General features: G+C 40.5%; 1 protein-coding gene across 5 annotated transcripts in view; it reads left to right on the plus strand.

Annotated features, from left to right (window-relative positions):
* KIAA1549 (KIAA1549 ortholog) overlaps nt 1-14,230 on the plus strand; it is a 142,085-nt gene extending 127,855 nt beyond the window's left edge. The window contains exons 17-21 of one of the 5 annotated variants that reach the window (XM_063154024.1): nt 1,544-1,596; nt 4,919-5,064; nt 6,869-7,023; nt 10,824-10,866; nt 11,865-11,944. In XM_063154024.1, the coding sequence (XP_063010094.1) occupies nt 1,544-1,596; nt 4,919-5,064; nt 6,869-7,023; nt 10,824-10,847 (378 nt within the window). In that variant the 3' untranslated portion in view covers nt 10,848-10,866; nt 11,865-11,944. Of the gene's footprint in view, nt 1-1,543; nt 1,597-4,918; nt 5,065-6,868; nt 7,024-10,823; nt 10,867-11,864 lie in introns of those variants that run through there. The other 4 variants (XM_063154023.1, XR_010027517.1, XR_010027516.1 and 1 more) reach the window with 4 other exon arrangements.
* Nucleotides 14,231-16,714: the final 2,484 nt, after the last annotated feature.

Consider the following 16,714-nt stretch of genomic DNA (forward strand, 5'->3'; position numbering starts at 1 on the left):
CTGCTCGACCAAAGGCGGCAACTGTGGTGGTTTCGCCTCAGAGGCACCTTTGGCTGGCTGGATGCTGCAGCTGGGTGCATGGAGGCAAGTCCCAACATGCAGGAGCTCAGGTTTACCTCTGGTGGAGAAGCTCTAAGACAATGGTGAAGGAAAGGAGTCGGTTCTGCTGGAGGGTTTCAATCCAGAGCTTTATTCCTGGCCCACAGGCCTCTGAATCCAGTAACGGCTCCAACAGAACTCACCAACCATGTGGTTGCTGTTCCTTTTAACCCCAGGAAGAGGGGGACAGAAGGGGCATGGGGGGCTATCAACCAGGTACAGGGGGACACCTGGATGGCCCAATGTCCTCCAGGGGTGAAAGACATCTTTTGAGCTCTGCCAATCACTCAATGTCCTCCTGGAATGCCAGGATTGACCGACAGTGCTCAGCAGGGAGCAAGGGAGGGGAAAGGAGAGGTAGCTGACGCACCTGGGGAAAAACTACAGGGAGAGACCTGAGGCAAACCATGACATCACATTTCAACGCTGGGAGGTAACATCCCAGATGTTTATTTGGGATGCAGTTCTAAAGGCATCTCTGGGCAGGGAGTTTAGCGCCGCTTGAGCCACGGCCATTCTGTTGTGTCCTTGCTGTCAGGGCTTAGCACAACCTAGAACATTCCTGGAACAAGGAGAATTCAGAAATGACTGTCACAAGATGGTGAACTTGCTTTCTGAGCTCTTTGGTTTCTTTTCCCTTTTCCCATCTCATTTCCTTCAGGATAATTTGATCATTTCAGTTCTTCTCAGTTAGGATCTTTCACAAGTCAGTCTTGCTGTGTCTGAGTTAAACTTATTCTTTTTTTTTCCTTTGTTTTCTTTTTTTCTTTTTTTTCTTTTTTTTCTTTTTTTTCTTTTTTTTCTTTTTTTTCCTTTTTTTTTCTTTTTTTTTTTTCTTTTTTTTCTTTTTTTTTTTTTTTTCTTCTTTTTTTTTCTTTTTGGAATGTGTGGTAGTTCCTATTTTGACAATGAAAAAAAGAATGCATTTGGCATAGGTCATATTTTTCCGCAGGATATCCAAAAGCTTTCAGGAAATGAGGGATAGGGAAGCAGTGTTTCTGTGTATGATTTTTTTGTTTTGATGGAGCACTGAAACACATGGATAATCCTGTAGGTCATGATAAGTTCTGATGAATCTGAGCGCTGTGGTGTCTCTGCTGCAGTCTGATGCTTTTTGAGGTCAAAAGAGATTTCCAAATGCCAAGGTTGGCTTTTTGCTAAGTAGATATTGGAGCAGCTCTTGATCTTCTGCAACTGAAAAAAAGCATTTCTGAAAGGTTTTTAAATTAAGACTGCTCATACAGAAGACTGTAGCTGCTGTAGCAGTGATTCCCAGATCTTCTTGTGCTCCTTTGTTTGTAAAACTTGAATTCTTATGGCTGCCATCAAGTCCTACATACAGGCTTAGTGATCTCTGCCATTCATCATTTAAAAGGCTGACTGTGGAGTTCCCAAGGTATGAATTTTGATTTTAATTTGGTGTTTTTTTTCATTCTCCTGACAGAGATACATGGAATTTGGAATGACTCCGCCAGCAGCACCAGGTCTCCTACCGAGGTAGCTTTTTACTGATCAAATTATCATTTATTATTTTCCTTGCAATTACTTCGGATTTCTTACTGGCACTGGTATATTATTATGCAAAGTAGTGCATAAATGAGAAGTAACAGGAGTCCAGATCCAGTCTTTGTTACTTATTTATGAAGCACAAATGACATATGCATGCTGTATGGAATCCAAGCCTCTGTTTAAAAGAAATGTGTCTCTAGCCCCTCAGCTATAGCAAAATCCTTCCAATATTCAGTAAACCACTGAGTATGAGCTTTTGGAGAGCCTGAAACAGTTACTCAGATGCATGTAATTCTCCCAATACTCTTGCTTTCATCTTGTTTCTGTATCCTCAGGGCAACACTCATTCACAACAGCTTTCATATGACTAACAGATTCATTCTATTTTTAACCAAGTTGAGAATAAATGACAGAGCACAGTGACCCTCACAGAGAAAGTCTGCCTTGCAGCCCTATTATTTTAAAATCAGGGGAGGAACAAATTCTCCATCTTCTCCTGCGCTTGCCATGAGAGATTTGTGTAAAGGGGAGAAAACGTTTGTCCAGGTGATTGTTTACTTCACATTTGGTTTTTGTGTTTTAACCAGATGTAAAGTTGGACTCTTGAGTCATGGTGCTCACAGGGGTGAGACTTGTCTCACCCTCTCCAAGCTGTTGCAGCCAGGCTGGTCAAATGGTGGCCTTGTGCTGCTCTCTCATTGCCTTCTTAGAGTTCACCATGTGAGATGAAATCCCACAGTTATCCATGTCATTCATCAGACTTCACCTGAACTCTTCACTGCCTTGGAAACTTGATGCTAAAATAACTGTGAAGAGCTTTCCTTTATTTATTGTTCTGCAACCTGATTTTGGGAAGACCAAGTAGAAAAGGAAGAGTTTCTATGCATCTTGCATAGTTCTTGGCTGGAGGTGACAGCTTCAGTGTGAGTGGAGCATACATGAAATGGCACACAGCATGTACATATTCAGGGAAGATGTGATAAATTAATCATGAAAGTGCTGTAGTCCATGTAAACCTGAGCAAGATGGTGTCTTTACAATGTGTTTTTTATCAGATGTTTATCATTCTTTGGCATGGGCAGCCTGAATTTATGTAAATCACAAAAGGCCAAATGCTGGCTTTGCCAGTGTCAGCAGAGTAAGTTAACAATCTGCAAAGTCATTGATCTGAACAGAAAGAATTCCTCTAAGTTTTCATTAAAATAGAAAGCTTCCTAAAGCTTGGTCAGTAGAAAACAAGTTGTCATGGTTGTGCTGTGGGAGTTATTCTCAACATCTGAAGATAATGACAAACAATTTGATAGAAGCAATGCCCCTGGCTAGAGGAAGGAAAAATAACCTGAGGTCAGTGTGATTAGGTGGCATGTATCAATGTCATAGTCCATTTGGTTGAATATCCAATGCATGGAATACTAGTTGGGTGAGCATACTGTTCTCTTCCCTGTAATAACACCATCAGCATCTTTAATGGGGTGGAACCAACCTGGGGAAAAAAATTAAATGTGAAAGACCTAGGTCACATAACAGCTAGGCAGTCATAAAGGCACAATGAACAGCTTTTGCCAGGAAATGGGTATTGAATCATGCAACAGAGATAAAAATACTGAGCTAGAGTGGATTAGTGGTGTAAAATTGATTCTTGGAGCAGTATCTCCTGACTTAAATGACCGGAGATAATTTTGGGGTTTTTTTGGATGTGTAAAAATTGAAAGCTGAGTTTCAGTCTGGAAATAAGAAAGAGCACTACAAAGCCTGTATGATACAGATGCAGAGCTGTATTCTGGTTTTATGCTCTTATGTTGATCCTTTGACTTTATAGAGAAGCTGTAGGTATCTATTATAAAGAAGATTGAGAAGGTGAAGCCTTTTTAAATGTGAACCTTTCAAGTGCAAACACATCAGCAATAAAGAATTTACTTCCCGTCCTCTGAAAAATTGGCACAAAAAGAATACATTTGTGGTAATGTTGAGAAAATATTTTCTTTAGACAACATCAAAAAATTGTAGTAATTCATCAGCTTCAAAATTCCAGCTCAACACTGCAGGCATAAAGGGCCAGATTATTACATCCTTTACTGATTACAGTGATTAACATAACAGAAGTGGTGTTGTTAAACATTACCTACTCATTGAAGCATTTATTTGAACTAGTTTGTGTGGTTGGAAATGGTTTCCTCTGGATCTGCTGAGTGGACAGATGGGGATTGGACATGAGGGACCTGGGGAAATTCTAGGACTTCCACAGTGGGATTGTTACAGGTTGAAGCCCTTTAACCTTCTCCATCTTGTAACTCTGCATGCCAAATAGCTGGGACTTTTATTTACAATTACTTATTTGTGCTTTATTAGGTGATTTATTATGTCAACTTTCTTTGCTGTCTGGCTGTCATATGAAGGTGGGTAGTTTTCCAAATAAAGCACAAATCAAGAATAGTGTAAGCTAGATGCAGTCACAGGATTTTGCAGTAAAACAAAGGGTGGTATAATCGAGATCTTGAGGAACAGCATACACTGCAGGCTGTAGCCTAGGAGGGCTTAGATGCCATTGTGGTAAAAGGCATAGAAAACTCATCCCTAGCCCTCACTTTGTGTAGTTCCATGTGCCTGAGCCTGGCTGCTTGTCTCATTTTGCTATTTATAGCAAATACATAACAGTGACTACCAGCACCAGCCTGATCGATAGGAAACATTAATTTCAGTAGACATTACATTTCTTCATATGTGCTAATGCTTTGAGTCGTTTCACAAATCTTAAAGAGCACAGTTTTGAAAACTTCCTGAAAAATTATCAGGATACTTCATGAAGGAATATTTGTTCACAAAATGCACATGTAATGCAGTTTACGTTTTGGTTTAGACCAAAAGTGTATGCCTAGAAACTCTTTGAGTAGAGTCAGCTTTGTTGCTGAGGTAAGCAGCTACATCACTGTTGAAGTGTTATTTTCTATTTTTTTTCATTGAAGATGCTTTTTTCCCCTCAAGGAGAAAACAAGATCTTAAGATCTGTCAACTTTTTTCTCTGCATTGAGGAGACTGCAACATGTGAAAAATTTTACTTCTGTAAAATTTTGTTAAAACATGTTCTTCAGATGTAAATATTTTCCTCAACATTGAAGGTTGAGACTGCAACATGGGAAAAACACTTGTGTAACATTTTGTTAAAACATGTTCTTCAGATATAAATATTTTCCTCAACACTGAAGGTTACAATTACATTAAAACACCTAAAGAACCACTGTGCGAGGCACACCTACGTTATTGTTTCTGATTAGGGATTTCACTTCTTCTAACCTTGCCTCCTCTTCCACAGGCAGAACTTTGGGCCAGGTTTCCTTCAGCCTGCAGAGCTGATGCACGGAGAGCAGCCACCCCCTGAGGTTCAGTACTCCTCTAGGGGGATGTACTCAGAGGAAATGCCATCAGTGGCACGGCCACGGCCCGTTGGAAGCACTGCAGGTACACTTCACTCAAGTTAAATATGCAGGAAAATAACTGAGCCTTTCCTCTGTCTGTTCCTATGCCAAGGTCGCCACTAAGGTGTCGTTCTCCTTCAGCTGCTACATGTGATAGGTGGTCCTTGTCCTTAATGCCCAAAAAAAGATTATTACAAAGTGAGGTTAACTTCACTTTTTGTATGACCTTGCATTGCCTCTTTTTTAGTATCTTACAAGCGCTGGTTATCACAAAGTGTATTTTCACAAAACCCCATTTGCTAAGAATTACTTGTTTCAGAGATTACAACGTATGCTAACTTTCCATTTTGAACTAATTTTTGCATCCCAAATCAGCATGCTAAATAGCAAAATTTTTTAACATTTCTCTATATCCATGTTTCTTATTTCTCTTTGTAAAATTGTGTGCATTAGAACAGTATCTCTTCGTTTTACATTGAATTATCTATTTCTGCTTCCCCCATGAAATCACCTTCCCTGATCTGGTTGAGATAATTTTGATAGCAGTCACCAATGCTGTCATGATGGTAACATCACATGGTAGCTAAGCAGCAAACACTTCTAAGAATAAAATTTTGTATTGCTATGTAAATGTTACAGTTAATTTTGTCCCAGATAAATATTTTCTTCCTTGAAAAAGACTGGAAATGTGATCATATACTTATATCAGAAGCCCAGTTTTGATAGTTGCTCTCATCTCCCTGTAAATGTTAAATGAATAAGAATAGTAGGAATGTTGTAACTGTTACAGCTAAACAATGACTATTTTATTCCCTAATTCACGCTATTGTCTAAATGTTAATATGTATTCCGCTTTAAAGTTTGGAGGCACTTAAGATATTTAGTTTCTGTCCCGCAGCATGATTACGTGTAAATATCAAACTTCTCAAATATTGGGGAGTTTTGAGAGAAAATAGGGAAGTGATCAAACTGTCCATCACGTTAATCACACTGTTGTTTTTGTCTTTTCCTCCCCTTTTGTGCATACACACACTTTTATGTATCTCTGGCTTAAATGTGTTTCATTTCTAATGAATAATGAAGTATTAATAGTAATTTTAAGAATAAAAATGTAAATGACATTTCCCTGTGGGAGACAATTAATGAAGAAGGAAAGCTGGCATGTTGTTACGTATCTCTTGCAATTAGTGGCGGCAGCTATCCTTGCATATGTTTGAAAGCAGTGGGAAGGAGGGAAGGGAAGGAAGAGGAGAAAGGAGGAGGTTGGCTTTCAGGCTGGAAGGAGATGCAGTGTGTTGTGACCTTCTCTTAGTTAAGGACAGCATGGTTTAATATTTAACCACAGAGCAAAGCTGAGAGAAGCACACTCTTACTTAGTCGTGTGTTTTATTCTTCAGAGCCACACAACAGGAGGCAGTCTGCAGAGTTAGGGTCTTGCCAGTGTGATGCAAATAAGGTGTGCCACGGGAGCAAATGTCCTCTCTTTGCTGCTGAGTAATTGGCATGAAAGCATTGCCAGAGCTTTCAGTAAGCACTGTTGGGAAAGGGCTGGCATGTTTTTGAAATGAGGAGTAACCCATGTCAGAGATGTGTGTATCTCAACCTCTTCTTTCAGTGCAGTGCCATGAAATGCATCACACTCACATGAGCTGCACAAAATGCACATAACTTTTCTGTCTTCATTCCACACTGACAGCCTTCTTTCTGCTGATTTTTATTAACTGCACAGAAACAGAGCTCCATTTTCTTCTCGTCTCCCGCTTCCAGCAAAGTTTTATGTTATCATATGTCTGCCCTGCAAACTTGACTGTGTATGAAGATGAAAAAAACCAATATTTGCTTTTAAGGTTCTCAGATACAGCACCTCACTCAGGTGGGAATTGCTAGCAGGATCGGAGGTCAACCAGTGGAGCTCCCCTCAGGCAGAGCAGGGCATGGCCAGCCGGGGGGGCCAGGGTGGCCCCAGTATCGTGGAGAGGATGAATGTGCTAGGCGAGATGCAGTGAGTACTCTTACACATTTCCATAGTTTCCAAAGTAGTGATTTGTTTGGGTATTTTTTTCTTGCATTACTGTTTGGAACTTTTTTTCTCCTCCCCTGGAATACTTTTAGTTGCTTCTCTGACATCCTTTGCTTTGCTCTTTAGACCCTTGTTAGCTCTTCTGACTTCTGCTTGCTGTTCTTTCACCTTTGCTTCTCCAAATGCTTTCTCTCATTTTTCCCTACCTTTTTTTTTTCCTCGCTTGAGGCCTTCACCCATTAATTGCAGTTCATCCAGTTCTGCTTCTGAGCTCCAGCAGAGGTGGATACTGCTTTCCATTCCTTCTTTGAAATATGCCTCTGTATTTTGAGATCATTGTCATTAGAAAACATTGAATAAATTGTCCCAGGCTGCCATTCTATTTTGTATGCATAAAGATCTTTTATCTTCTGTATCAGTGCTAACAGCAGGAGTCAGGGAAGCAGAAAAAGGTTCATACTTGCCCATAACATTGGAGGTGTTTTTAAACAAGTTTCTTCCCTAGCCTAAGTCAGCAGGAGGTGGTAAATGAGCACATGCTCCTTTACCTGTGTTGCCCAGGCAGCCACGGTGATTTCATGTTCTTGGCAGCTGTGCTTCCAGAGGTTGACATTTCTGATTCAACCAGATGTGTGAGGTTGAAGGTAACATATGGCCTTGCCAGGAGAGAGACACTTGGTTGCTACCAGTCTCTCTTTGGTGCATTTGCATCCTGGAGCAGACTGACCTGCAACAGGTTTATTGCAATACTCTTGAGAGTGACGACTTTATGCTTCTTCTTTTGCTTCTTAGTTTAAACTATCTTTTTTTGATTTCTTCCTTGAGGAAAGAAAGTGGGATCTCCTCCTTTTGCATATTTAGGGCAGTGTGTGTTCACACTACTTGATGTTGCTTTGCGGTATTGCATGATCATGACATAGCTTTGCAGAAAGGAAATGCAACAGGATGGGCTTATCTCTAGATTTTGGTGAAATTGAGCTGCCTCCACTCCAACTAAACTCAAGAGGAGGAGCATCAAGTTTTTGAGAACTGGGTATGCTGTTTAATACTATTCACAAACTTCAGCTGTCAAAGCTGAAAGATCTGTTTCCCTAATTTAATGTGCATTCTGTGCTTGAAACTGTGGCATTTGAATGGAAGATCATAATTTCAGTTTACATCTAAGAGAGCACTTGCATGAGAGATCTTAGTGTCTCAAGTTCTATTTTCAGAGACATCTCTGGGTTACCATTTATTGACTTTTCTTTACATTTGTCTCTCTTTTCTGAAAATGGCTTTTCTACATCTGTGGGCATGTTCCTGTTCAGGTCATTGAAATCCAGGCTGGTTTTCTTTTGGTTCGTCTCAGTTTAAAGATTTCCTCAGCTTTGACAGCATTTTTTGCTCACTGGTTACTGCAGTTCATATGTTACTGCAATGTGAGTTTTTTTTCAGTTTGCTATTAATAAACAGGCAAAAGGAGGAGATAATGAACTAAAACTTATTTGAATTTGGTGTCATGCAGTTGTAGGAGAGCTCACGTATTGCCTGAACTTTCTTTTCCCTGTGAGCAATTTGCAATTTTATTTTTTAAAGGATTCTTCTCATTAAAAAAAAAAAAAAGAAAAAAAAACCAAAAACACCCCACCAAACAAACAAAAAGTTGTCATCTTGTAGCTTTCTGTAGTTGAATAATTACCTTTGGAATTTGGATGTTTCAATAGCACAGAGCTCTAAATTTGTCTTTCCTCGTTTTGGCAATGAGGCTTTACTTAATGATGGTCATGTTCCTTGTGGTGCATTATTCAACTGATCCTATGCAAACCTTGTCTTACTGTTCCCTCATTCTGAGCAAGTTTCTAAAATTAAACTCTGCATTTAGGAAGATTGAAATCTAGAGCATTCTTCTTGCACACAAACTGGACAGGGATCTGCATTTGTCTTCCTGCAATAGCATTTTCCTCACAGCATCCTCACCCCTTTATTCCTGAAGTCAACACCTGATTTTCTGCTGGAACATGACCTCTCACTTGTACCTCCCAGCCCAAAGCCAGTGTGCAGGGTACCATCAATTCCCTTAATTCTCCATCCAGAAGGGCCAGGGCACCCAGGAGAAGGACAACAATTCCTTAGCTGACACAAAATACAATCCTGAGCAAGTGCTCATCTAAACAAATGAAGCCTGGCTTCTTACAGTTGGTCTCAGTGTCTGACATATCTGCACCTCCCTCCACCACCTGGCATCACCTCCTACCCCTCCAGAATCCCCTGGAGCTTTCCACTGTTCTCCCAAGCCTTCCTGCAGGTTTCCAGTGTTTCCCCAAAGATACTCCTATCCTTTCACTCTGTTTTTCTACTCAGCTGCCCACTCTAGTGTGTCTAAAAAACCTCATCAAACTTAGTTGTCCCTCAAGTCCCTGTGACAGGCCCTGTGAGATCCATGCTGGCTAAGACATCCAGCAGAGCACAGCCTAACTTGACTTTTCTGCCACTCAGATGCAGGTTCAATGATAACAAATAAGCTTATAAAAAATCAGATGATGTCTAATTAGCTACCTGGTTTTGTGAACTTTATCTATATGTTCATACATTCATATATACACAGGTATGTCTGGGTATATATTCATTTAGTTCAGTTGAAATTGGCCAGAGTTCAACGGGTATTAAATGGAGATTAACAAATTTACACTTTCATCTCATAAATCTTCATTCCTTAAGAAGGAAGATTCAATAAAATATTTTTGTCAATTTTTTCATACTGCTGTTAATTATCTAGAAGTTTTTAGGGAAAAATATAAAATGTATAGCTATTATATAGAACTATATATTTTTGCATATATAATGTCATATAACATATCTTTGTGTGTTTCTGTTAGTAAAGAAATCTTTAAAAACCAGCAAAAATTATTTCAGACGTTTTGCTCCTATTATTTTGCTGTTGTAGGTTAGTACAGGTTAGGTTTCTAAACCAATGTGGTATTGAAGTTTTACAGGCCTGTTTAATCGTGATGCTATATGTGAAATCACAGAAACACACCCTTTTCTTTTTCTGAGATATTTAAGAAAACCTTGAAAAACGTAATGTAAAAAACAGCCACTGTGGTCATCAGACTCCATAAATTTCATTAAGAGAAACCATTCTTATGGTGGTAATTTAGTGCACTGTGAGATAGGAGCTGAATCACATACTGCATTTTAATGTGAAAGTAACCTGAACATAATTTAGGTTGCTGTTAAGACTCATGTGTCAAGGAGTGTTTCCTTTTAATATTTTTTAATGTCATCTCTTCCTCATAAACCCACAGAGTACTTGTCAGGTTTGCCAACTCTAGACTGCATGTATGAATTAGTTTCAGGTTTCACTGCCAAATGAATAATTCTGAACAATCAGGAGACCCATTCATTCCTTTCTGATACTGAAATCACCTCTCTTTTATAAGAAATAAGGCAGGATGTTACTTGGAAAACCTTTACCTATCATTCTTCTGTTAAAGCCTCTATCCCCCTTGATCTGTCTCCCAGAATTAACAGTATAAAGGAGGAATGCTGTACGTGAGTTGCACAAGAGACTCAGAATCTATTATTAATTCTTCTTTATACAAAATGGCTTAAATTTTATTCATTTGTATTATGAGAGATGTTAAGGAACTTGCTCCCATGCATTTTTGTGTTCACTGCACACGCTGCCACTGTCACTGCAGGTTCCCTGTATCCTTCCCAAGCTCTGTAATGTCCTCCTTCCCCTCCCCCTTGCTCCCAAATCCTCTTCTAGCTGACCTTGCTGTCCTTTCTTTCCCCATCAGGCTGCTCTCTCTGCTACTCCTTAAGGCTTGTTCCCAGACCAAGGTAGTGCTCACAGACTTGTGGTGGCTGTGCTCTGAGCCTGCTGCTCCCCCTGCAAGGGGATCACCTTGCTTTGCTCCCACCTGTGCCCTCCAGTCCTCTGTGTCCCCTGTTTGCTTCAGGCTGTCTCCCAGCCTTCAGCAGTTCAAGGCAAGAGGAAACACTTGCTTCAGGGTTGTCAGCTGGAGTCTGGATTTTCAAAATGTGCCTTGTTTGTGTCCGTACTGGGAGTTGCTGCAGTCGCCCTGTGTACTGTAAATCCATGCTTTGTTTTAGTATAAGCAGATTGTCTTGCAGAAGGACAAGCCATGAACTCAGGCTTCTGTTCCCTGTCTCTCTTGTTTTGTTAGAAAATGCACATTACTGAACAAAGGCAGAATTAACCCCTCCCTGCCCTGAAACAATGATTGTCCCTAAGCTGGGATAGCGTTTCTCAGATATTGAGTATGGAAAAACCTAATCTTTCAAATCCTAGTAGTTTTCTTCTGCTGCTTCTTCTGTTGACAGTGTTTTCCTGGGCACTGGTCAGTCAGAGGGCCCACAAAAGTGTACAGTTTGAACAGGCAAAGCAGGCAGGAAAAGGGAAAGTGGAAATAGTAGTATCTTTGCTTATAAATAGTATGGAAAAATGACAGCCAGGGGAAAAAGTGATTTGCCTGCTGTCTTTTAGGAAGTTGATGCAAGTGGATGGTAAGAGAAGGCAATTCTGATTTACAGTCATATGGGGTTTCTTCCCACCTCGTTCCATTTCAGTTCCTAAGCATACTGTAGATTGAAAGGGGGGGTCACTGAACTTGAGGCAGTCCAACAATTTTGTGTAAACTTGTCGTTTTGTGCTCCATAAGAGACATCACTCATTCATGTAATAGAAGAGCCATTGCAGCAGATGTAAGCATCTCTATGTTGTTTTTCCCCTGTTCTTTGCCTTTTTGCTTTCTTGTGTTTTCTGGGATAATCACATTTATTCAAAAAATACAATAATGGTTTCTCCCTTTTTCTAGACGCATATGCATGGACACCAAGAATATTCCTCCTCACCAGTATTCCAGATGCAGAGGACTTCAGCCAGGCAGCCCTCAGCTCCTCCTGCTCAGCTTCCACACAACAGCCTTCAGGGCCAGGGCCTTTGCTACACCACCAGTTCCACTGAGGACCTCCAGCCAGGTCACTCGTCAGCCTCTCTTATCAAAGCAATTCGAGAAGAACTTCTGCGGCTGTCTCAGAAACAGACAACAGTGCAGAACTTCCACAGCTGATTTAGCATTCCCTTGCAAATCTGCCAGGTATCTGCTTCCTATGGAAGCAAAGACTCAGAGGAAATCAGCAATGTTGTTCTCACAAAGGAAGGAACTTCCACAGCTCTGTTGACAGCACTCTGGAAAAAATCAAAAAAGGCAACAAAATGAGAATAGTAAGGAGAGATGGGGGACAAACAGGGTAAATCATCAGTGTCATCACAAGTAATATTAATTAATCTGCTCATATTACGGTGCTCCTCTTCTCTCTTTACCCTCATTCAGGCTAACACATAAATAAAACCATAGGTCAAGAACTCAGTACTCCAGCAAAAACAACAAAAAAAAAATGACAAGAACTATGTCCAAGAATGATGGACTCCTTTTTCTAAGGAAGTAGGTGAAGTTTTTAATGAACTGAGATGACATTTTGCAAGAGATTACAAGTATTCTTATCTCTCCAGTGCTTATGGGGAACTGGTTTGTGTTGCTGTTCTGCAGGATTGCAAACTGTATCAACTTAAGGGTCTTGAAGGTCCAATCTCACATAGGAATCACTTTGGTTGTCAGGAACAATGGGACTGCTTAGAAAAAAAATCTTTATGAGTTACTTGTATTAAACTGGAACAATAATTGTTACAGCTCTGTGGTTCTGAATGGAGCTACCCTCTGCACTCTTCCTTGTTTTCCTTCTGGTGCTGAAGCTTCAAGTGTTCCTTCATCTTCAATGTTTGCAAAGTGAAACATTGGCCTTGTATAATTAAGAAAATATTTGTAGACTCATTCAGGCTGGAAAAAGAAAGCAAAGCATTCAAACAGAAAGGGCTTGGTATTTAATTTGTTTAAAAATTACTGAAAACTGGAAGGGGAATACTCAGCCACAGTTGAATTTGGGGAAATGTGTATGTATATCATTAAAAAACTATATTTGCATACTAAATGCTCTTGCAAGACCAGCGATAAACTATTGCCACTCTGTAGTTTGCTTTGTGGACTGAAACCAATCCAGCCTGACTGGTACAGGGTCACCAGCATTATGTTATAAATTGATGTCCTAAATCATTGCTTATGTTTGGATCTGAATAATTTTAGTGGAAGTCAGTGACAGTTTAGAGCATTAACATAGGCTTAGATTTGCAGTTTTGAGACAGTTTCTATATTTATACTTGTTTCCACTGTCCCTTTGGACAAAGGGTAATAAGCATTATCCCCATGGTAAGGATGGTACGTGCCATGGAACTGTTTTGTCGCTGGTTTTTTTCAGAGTTTTTATTTAAAATTAGCTACGAATTTACTAATATTGGCCATTGCATAACTGTACCTGACATAATACACACGGACATTTTGCTTAAGTCACGATTGGTCAAAGTGTTTTCATTTTCAGGTCAGAGTGAGCTGAAGTTACTAAACTGGCACAGGGATGGAGGGCAGGCTTAGTGTTGGTGAGGAGGCTTGGGAGCCCTGCCCTAGGGCAATGGATAGCAGGAGGATTAGGTGCTGATGGCAGTGCTCAGGGGTCTGAGGATCTGAGATCTGCCAGACAGAGCACTGGGCAGCCAAGCAGGGGCTGCATTTCCCTCATTTACTGGGGTAGAAATGGCAGTGGAGAAATACAGGTGCCATAACACCGGTGTGGTGTGGTGGTCCTTGGCTGCCACATCTGCTCCTGGCTCCAGTGCACAGTTCAGTAAGGGCAGCAGGACTAAGTCTGAACTGAAAACACCTGGGAGGATGTGGTGGAAGAAGTCCCCTCTATACCTCCACACCTTATTCCTGAAGTGTGCCCATCCTACTCGCAGCCGAAACCAAAACCTCCGTCGCTCGTTGATGTAGAAAAAAAGGTGGTATGTTTCCCTCTTTTCTAGAAAGCTCTCATATTTTTCTCTTTACCTGTGATCATCAAAATGCTGTATGAAACTGTTTTGAGGGACTTAGAGTAATGAAGCAGTGTAAATTAATTTCCAGTTCCCTGGCCTATGTGTGAAGCCCTCCTGGGCACCGGTTGAGGTTTGAAAGGAATCAGAACACCAGCACGGTTGTAACAGCAGTACCAACAGGTCACTATGATTTGAATTTTTTAAGTTTTTTGTGTGATAACTCTAGGATAAAAATAAACATTTGTTTTCTGCCAACTTTGTAAACACGAATGTTGCCAATACTTCTGCAAAATGCCAGGCTTTGAAGAATGAAGAGTGTATCAGGCAGTGTTCATTTGGTCATTTTGACAGCACTGAAGACTGACTGTTGCTTAAGTGTTCCCATTAAAACCATCTCTTTCAGAGCCCACATCCTTCTCCAATTTAATTCTGTAGTGAGCTCAGAGACCGATGCTTATAAAAATATTAGCACATTACTGTGACTTTGTTTCAAGAAAATGTGGTCTTCTAGGAGGTAAATTAATTTTGTCTGGTTCCAGCTATTTAAGAACAATATGTTCTCTGTGAGCTTTTAAATTTAGAGGTACTTAAGCCACTTCTCTTTCATTTTTTTTGCTAGTAATGATGATGATGCTATTGAGAAATTCCATCTTTTTATATTTGGATGTGTATCATTTCTCTTTTCAGTCCCTAATCTTATGAAGAACACAGGACAAATATATATTTGTAAATAAAAGAGGCCTTCTGATGAAGAAAACTCTCTTTAAAACTTTCAACAGGATAGTAAAATATAAGAAGTCAGAAAGCTGTGTTTGGAAGTTATGTTCTCAGATTAGCTGGAGTCTTGATCCAGCATCCAAAAAATTGGTATGACCTAATCTGTATCTTCATATAGGAAGAAAAGTAACATCAGTTAGCAGCCACCAGGTCCAAGAACAGCCTTAACAAGGAAGACCCCACTCTTTTTGCAGCTACAGGAAAAGCTGTTTTTTTCATGTGCTATAAAAGGATTCTGTGGAATGCATGTGCCAGAATGTGTGTTTCCACTTGGAAATTCTGGGGGGAAAATATCTGCAAGTTTCTGCATCCCTGTGTGCTTGAGTTCTTTTGCCAGTTTTTTTTTAAATTGCCCTATTAAAAGGCAAGAGGGTGAAACCAAACGAACCTTTTTTCCCCTGAAACTTAAAGTATCCTATATTTAAGTATCTGCTAATGAATCTCCTGGTTTCTGTAAACATCAATCAGATGTAAAGTCGGTACAGGCACAGAAAGCTGTTACCAACTGTTGCATCCATTTCCATGACTAAACCATCTGGTTCATGGAATCCTCGGGCTCTTCCCTTTCTTCACAATTTTCCTTGACATTTGTGTTTAGTCTCTGTTTAGTTTGGCACATAGAAGAACTTGGCGAGATGAGAGCTACATAATTTAGCATGCTTGGTTTCCTTTTCATGGCCAGAGTGTTGACCTCCAGCCTCCTTCTTAGCTCCAAAATTGTTGGAGCTAAGTGAAATGTTACAGAGATTTTTCATACACTCAGTGTGGAAGGTGGGGTGTGCTTCAGTACTGTAAAATATTCTCCACCAGGATGGGACACGTGGTCCTGCTTGTGGCTGTGGGCTTTTGACTTGGGGGAGAAAACCTTGCTTTTAGGAGGAACAAAATAGGCTGGAAATGTTAAAAATGGCCACTCTGGAGCAGGAAGTGGAATTTTAGTGACCCTTGGCAATGTGCTGTACTTGCAGTGGTTTGGGTCAGGCTCCTTTCAGTGGCTGGGGAGCAGCAGTGTCAGCCGAGGTCTGTGTGTGTCACCCTGCACCAGGAGGCTGCTGTGGTGCTGGCTATCCCAGTGTGGTGCACATTTATGGACACAGGTAAATAACAGAGTGATCACCCAAAAGTGCAAGTTCCTGCCCAGCCAGTGCCTCTGAACTGCACCATGAACAGCAGGGTTATGGCATTATCTTAGGAGGAAGCTGTGTACACAATCATAACTCCCCAAGAACCACAACAGCTCACGCTGCTGTTGTTAATTCATGGCTTGAAAACACATTTGGTGGATTACATAAGGAAGCTGGGTATATGTTCAAGCCCAAGGGAAGTCACCAGTTGTGTGATGTGGATGATGGTAGGCATCTGAACTCACTTTTTTATCTTTTGCCCTCACTACATTCCTCCCTTCTCCAGCTATCATAGTTTTTAGCTCAAGGAAGAAATGTGCATTTTCTGTTGTGTGCCTTAACTAGCAGTTTGTTATAAACAGGTTCCAGTCCCTGAAAATTCTCTATTTTGGCCAAGAGCTTTGAAGTGGCAGGATGAAGAACATGTGTGCCTTTGAGGTGGGGACATGTTGTGGGCCATATTTTTGGGCATTATATATCTTCTCAAGGAGGAGCTGACCTCTCTTAGCTAATGCTCTCATGTCTGTATAGGATGTTAGTATTGCCCAGCCAAAGCATGGAGCTTCCTTCATGTATTTTAGCCCAGAGGGTTGCTACATTAGAACTTGAATATTTTTGAACTGATCTGACTTATATACACAATGTGTTGAAATGCCATGAAGGGGCAACAGTCTAGTAGAGGTGGAGCTTTGCAGGTGTCTCCCTTCTCCCATTTAGATAAAGCTGTGGAAAACCTGAAGTACTCCAATTTTTGACGCTGTCAAGGTCATATTGTCAAATTGGACAGGAAAAGTCACAAGTCTCTTACAGCTGTTTTTTTTTTCAAGCAGTTTTCAGA

The sequence above is a fragment of the Melospiza melodia genome, chromosome 4 (genome assembly GCF_035770615.1).
Source record: "Melospiza melodia melodia isolate bMelMel2 chromosome 4, bMelMel2.pri, whole genome shotgun sequence".
NCBI classification, from domain to species: domain Eukaryota; kingdom Metazoa; phylum Chordata; class Aves; order Passeriformes; family Passerellidae; genus Melospiza; species Melospiza melodia.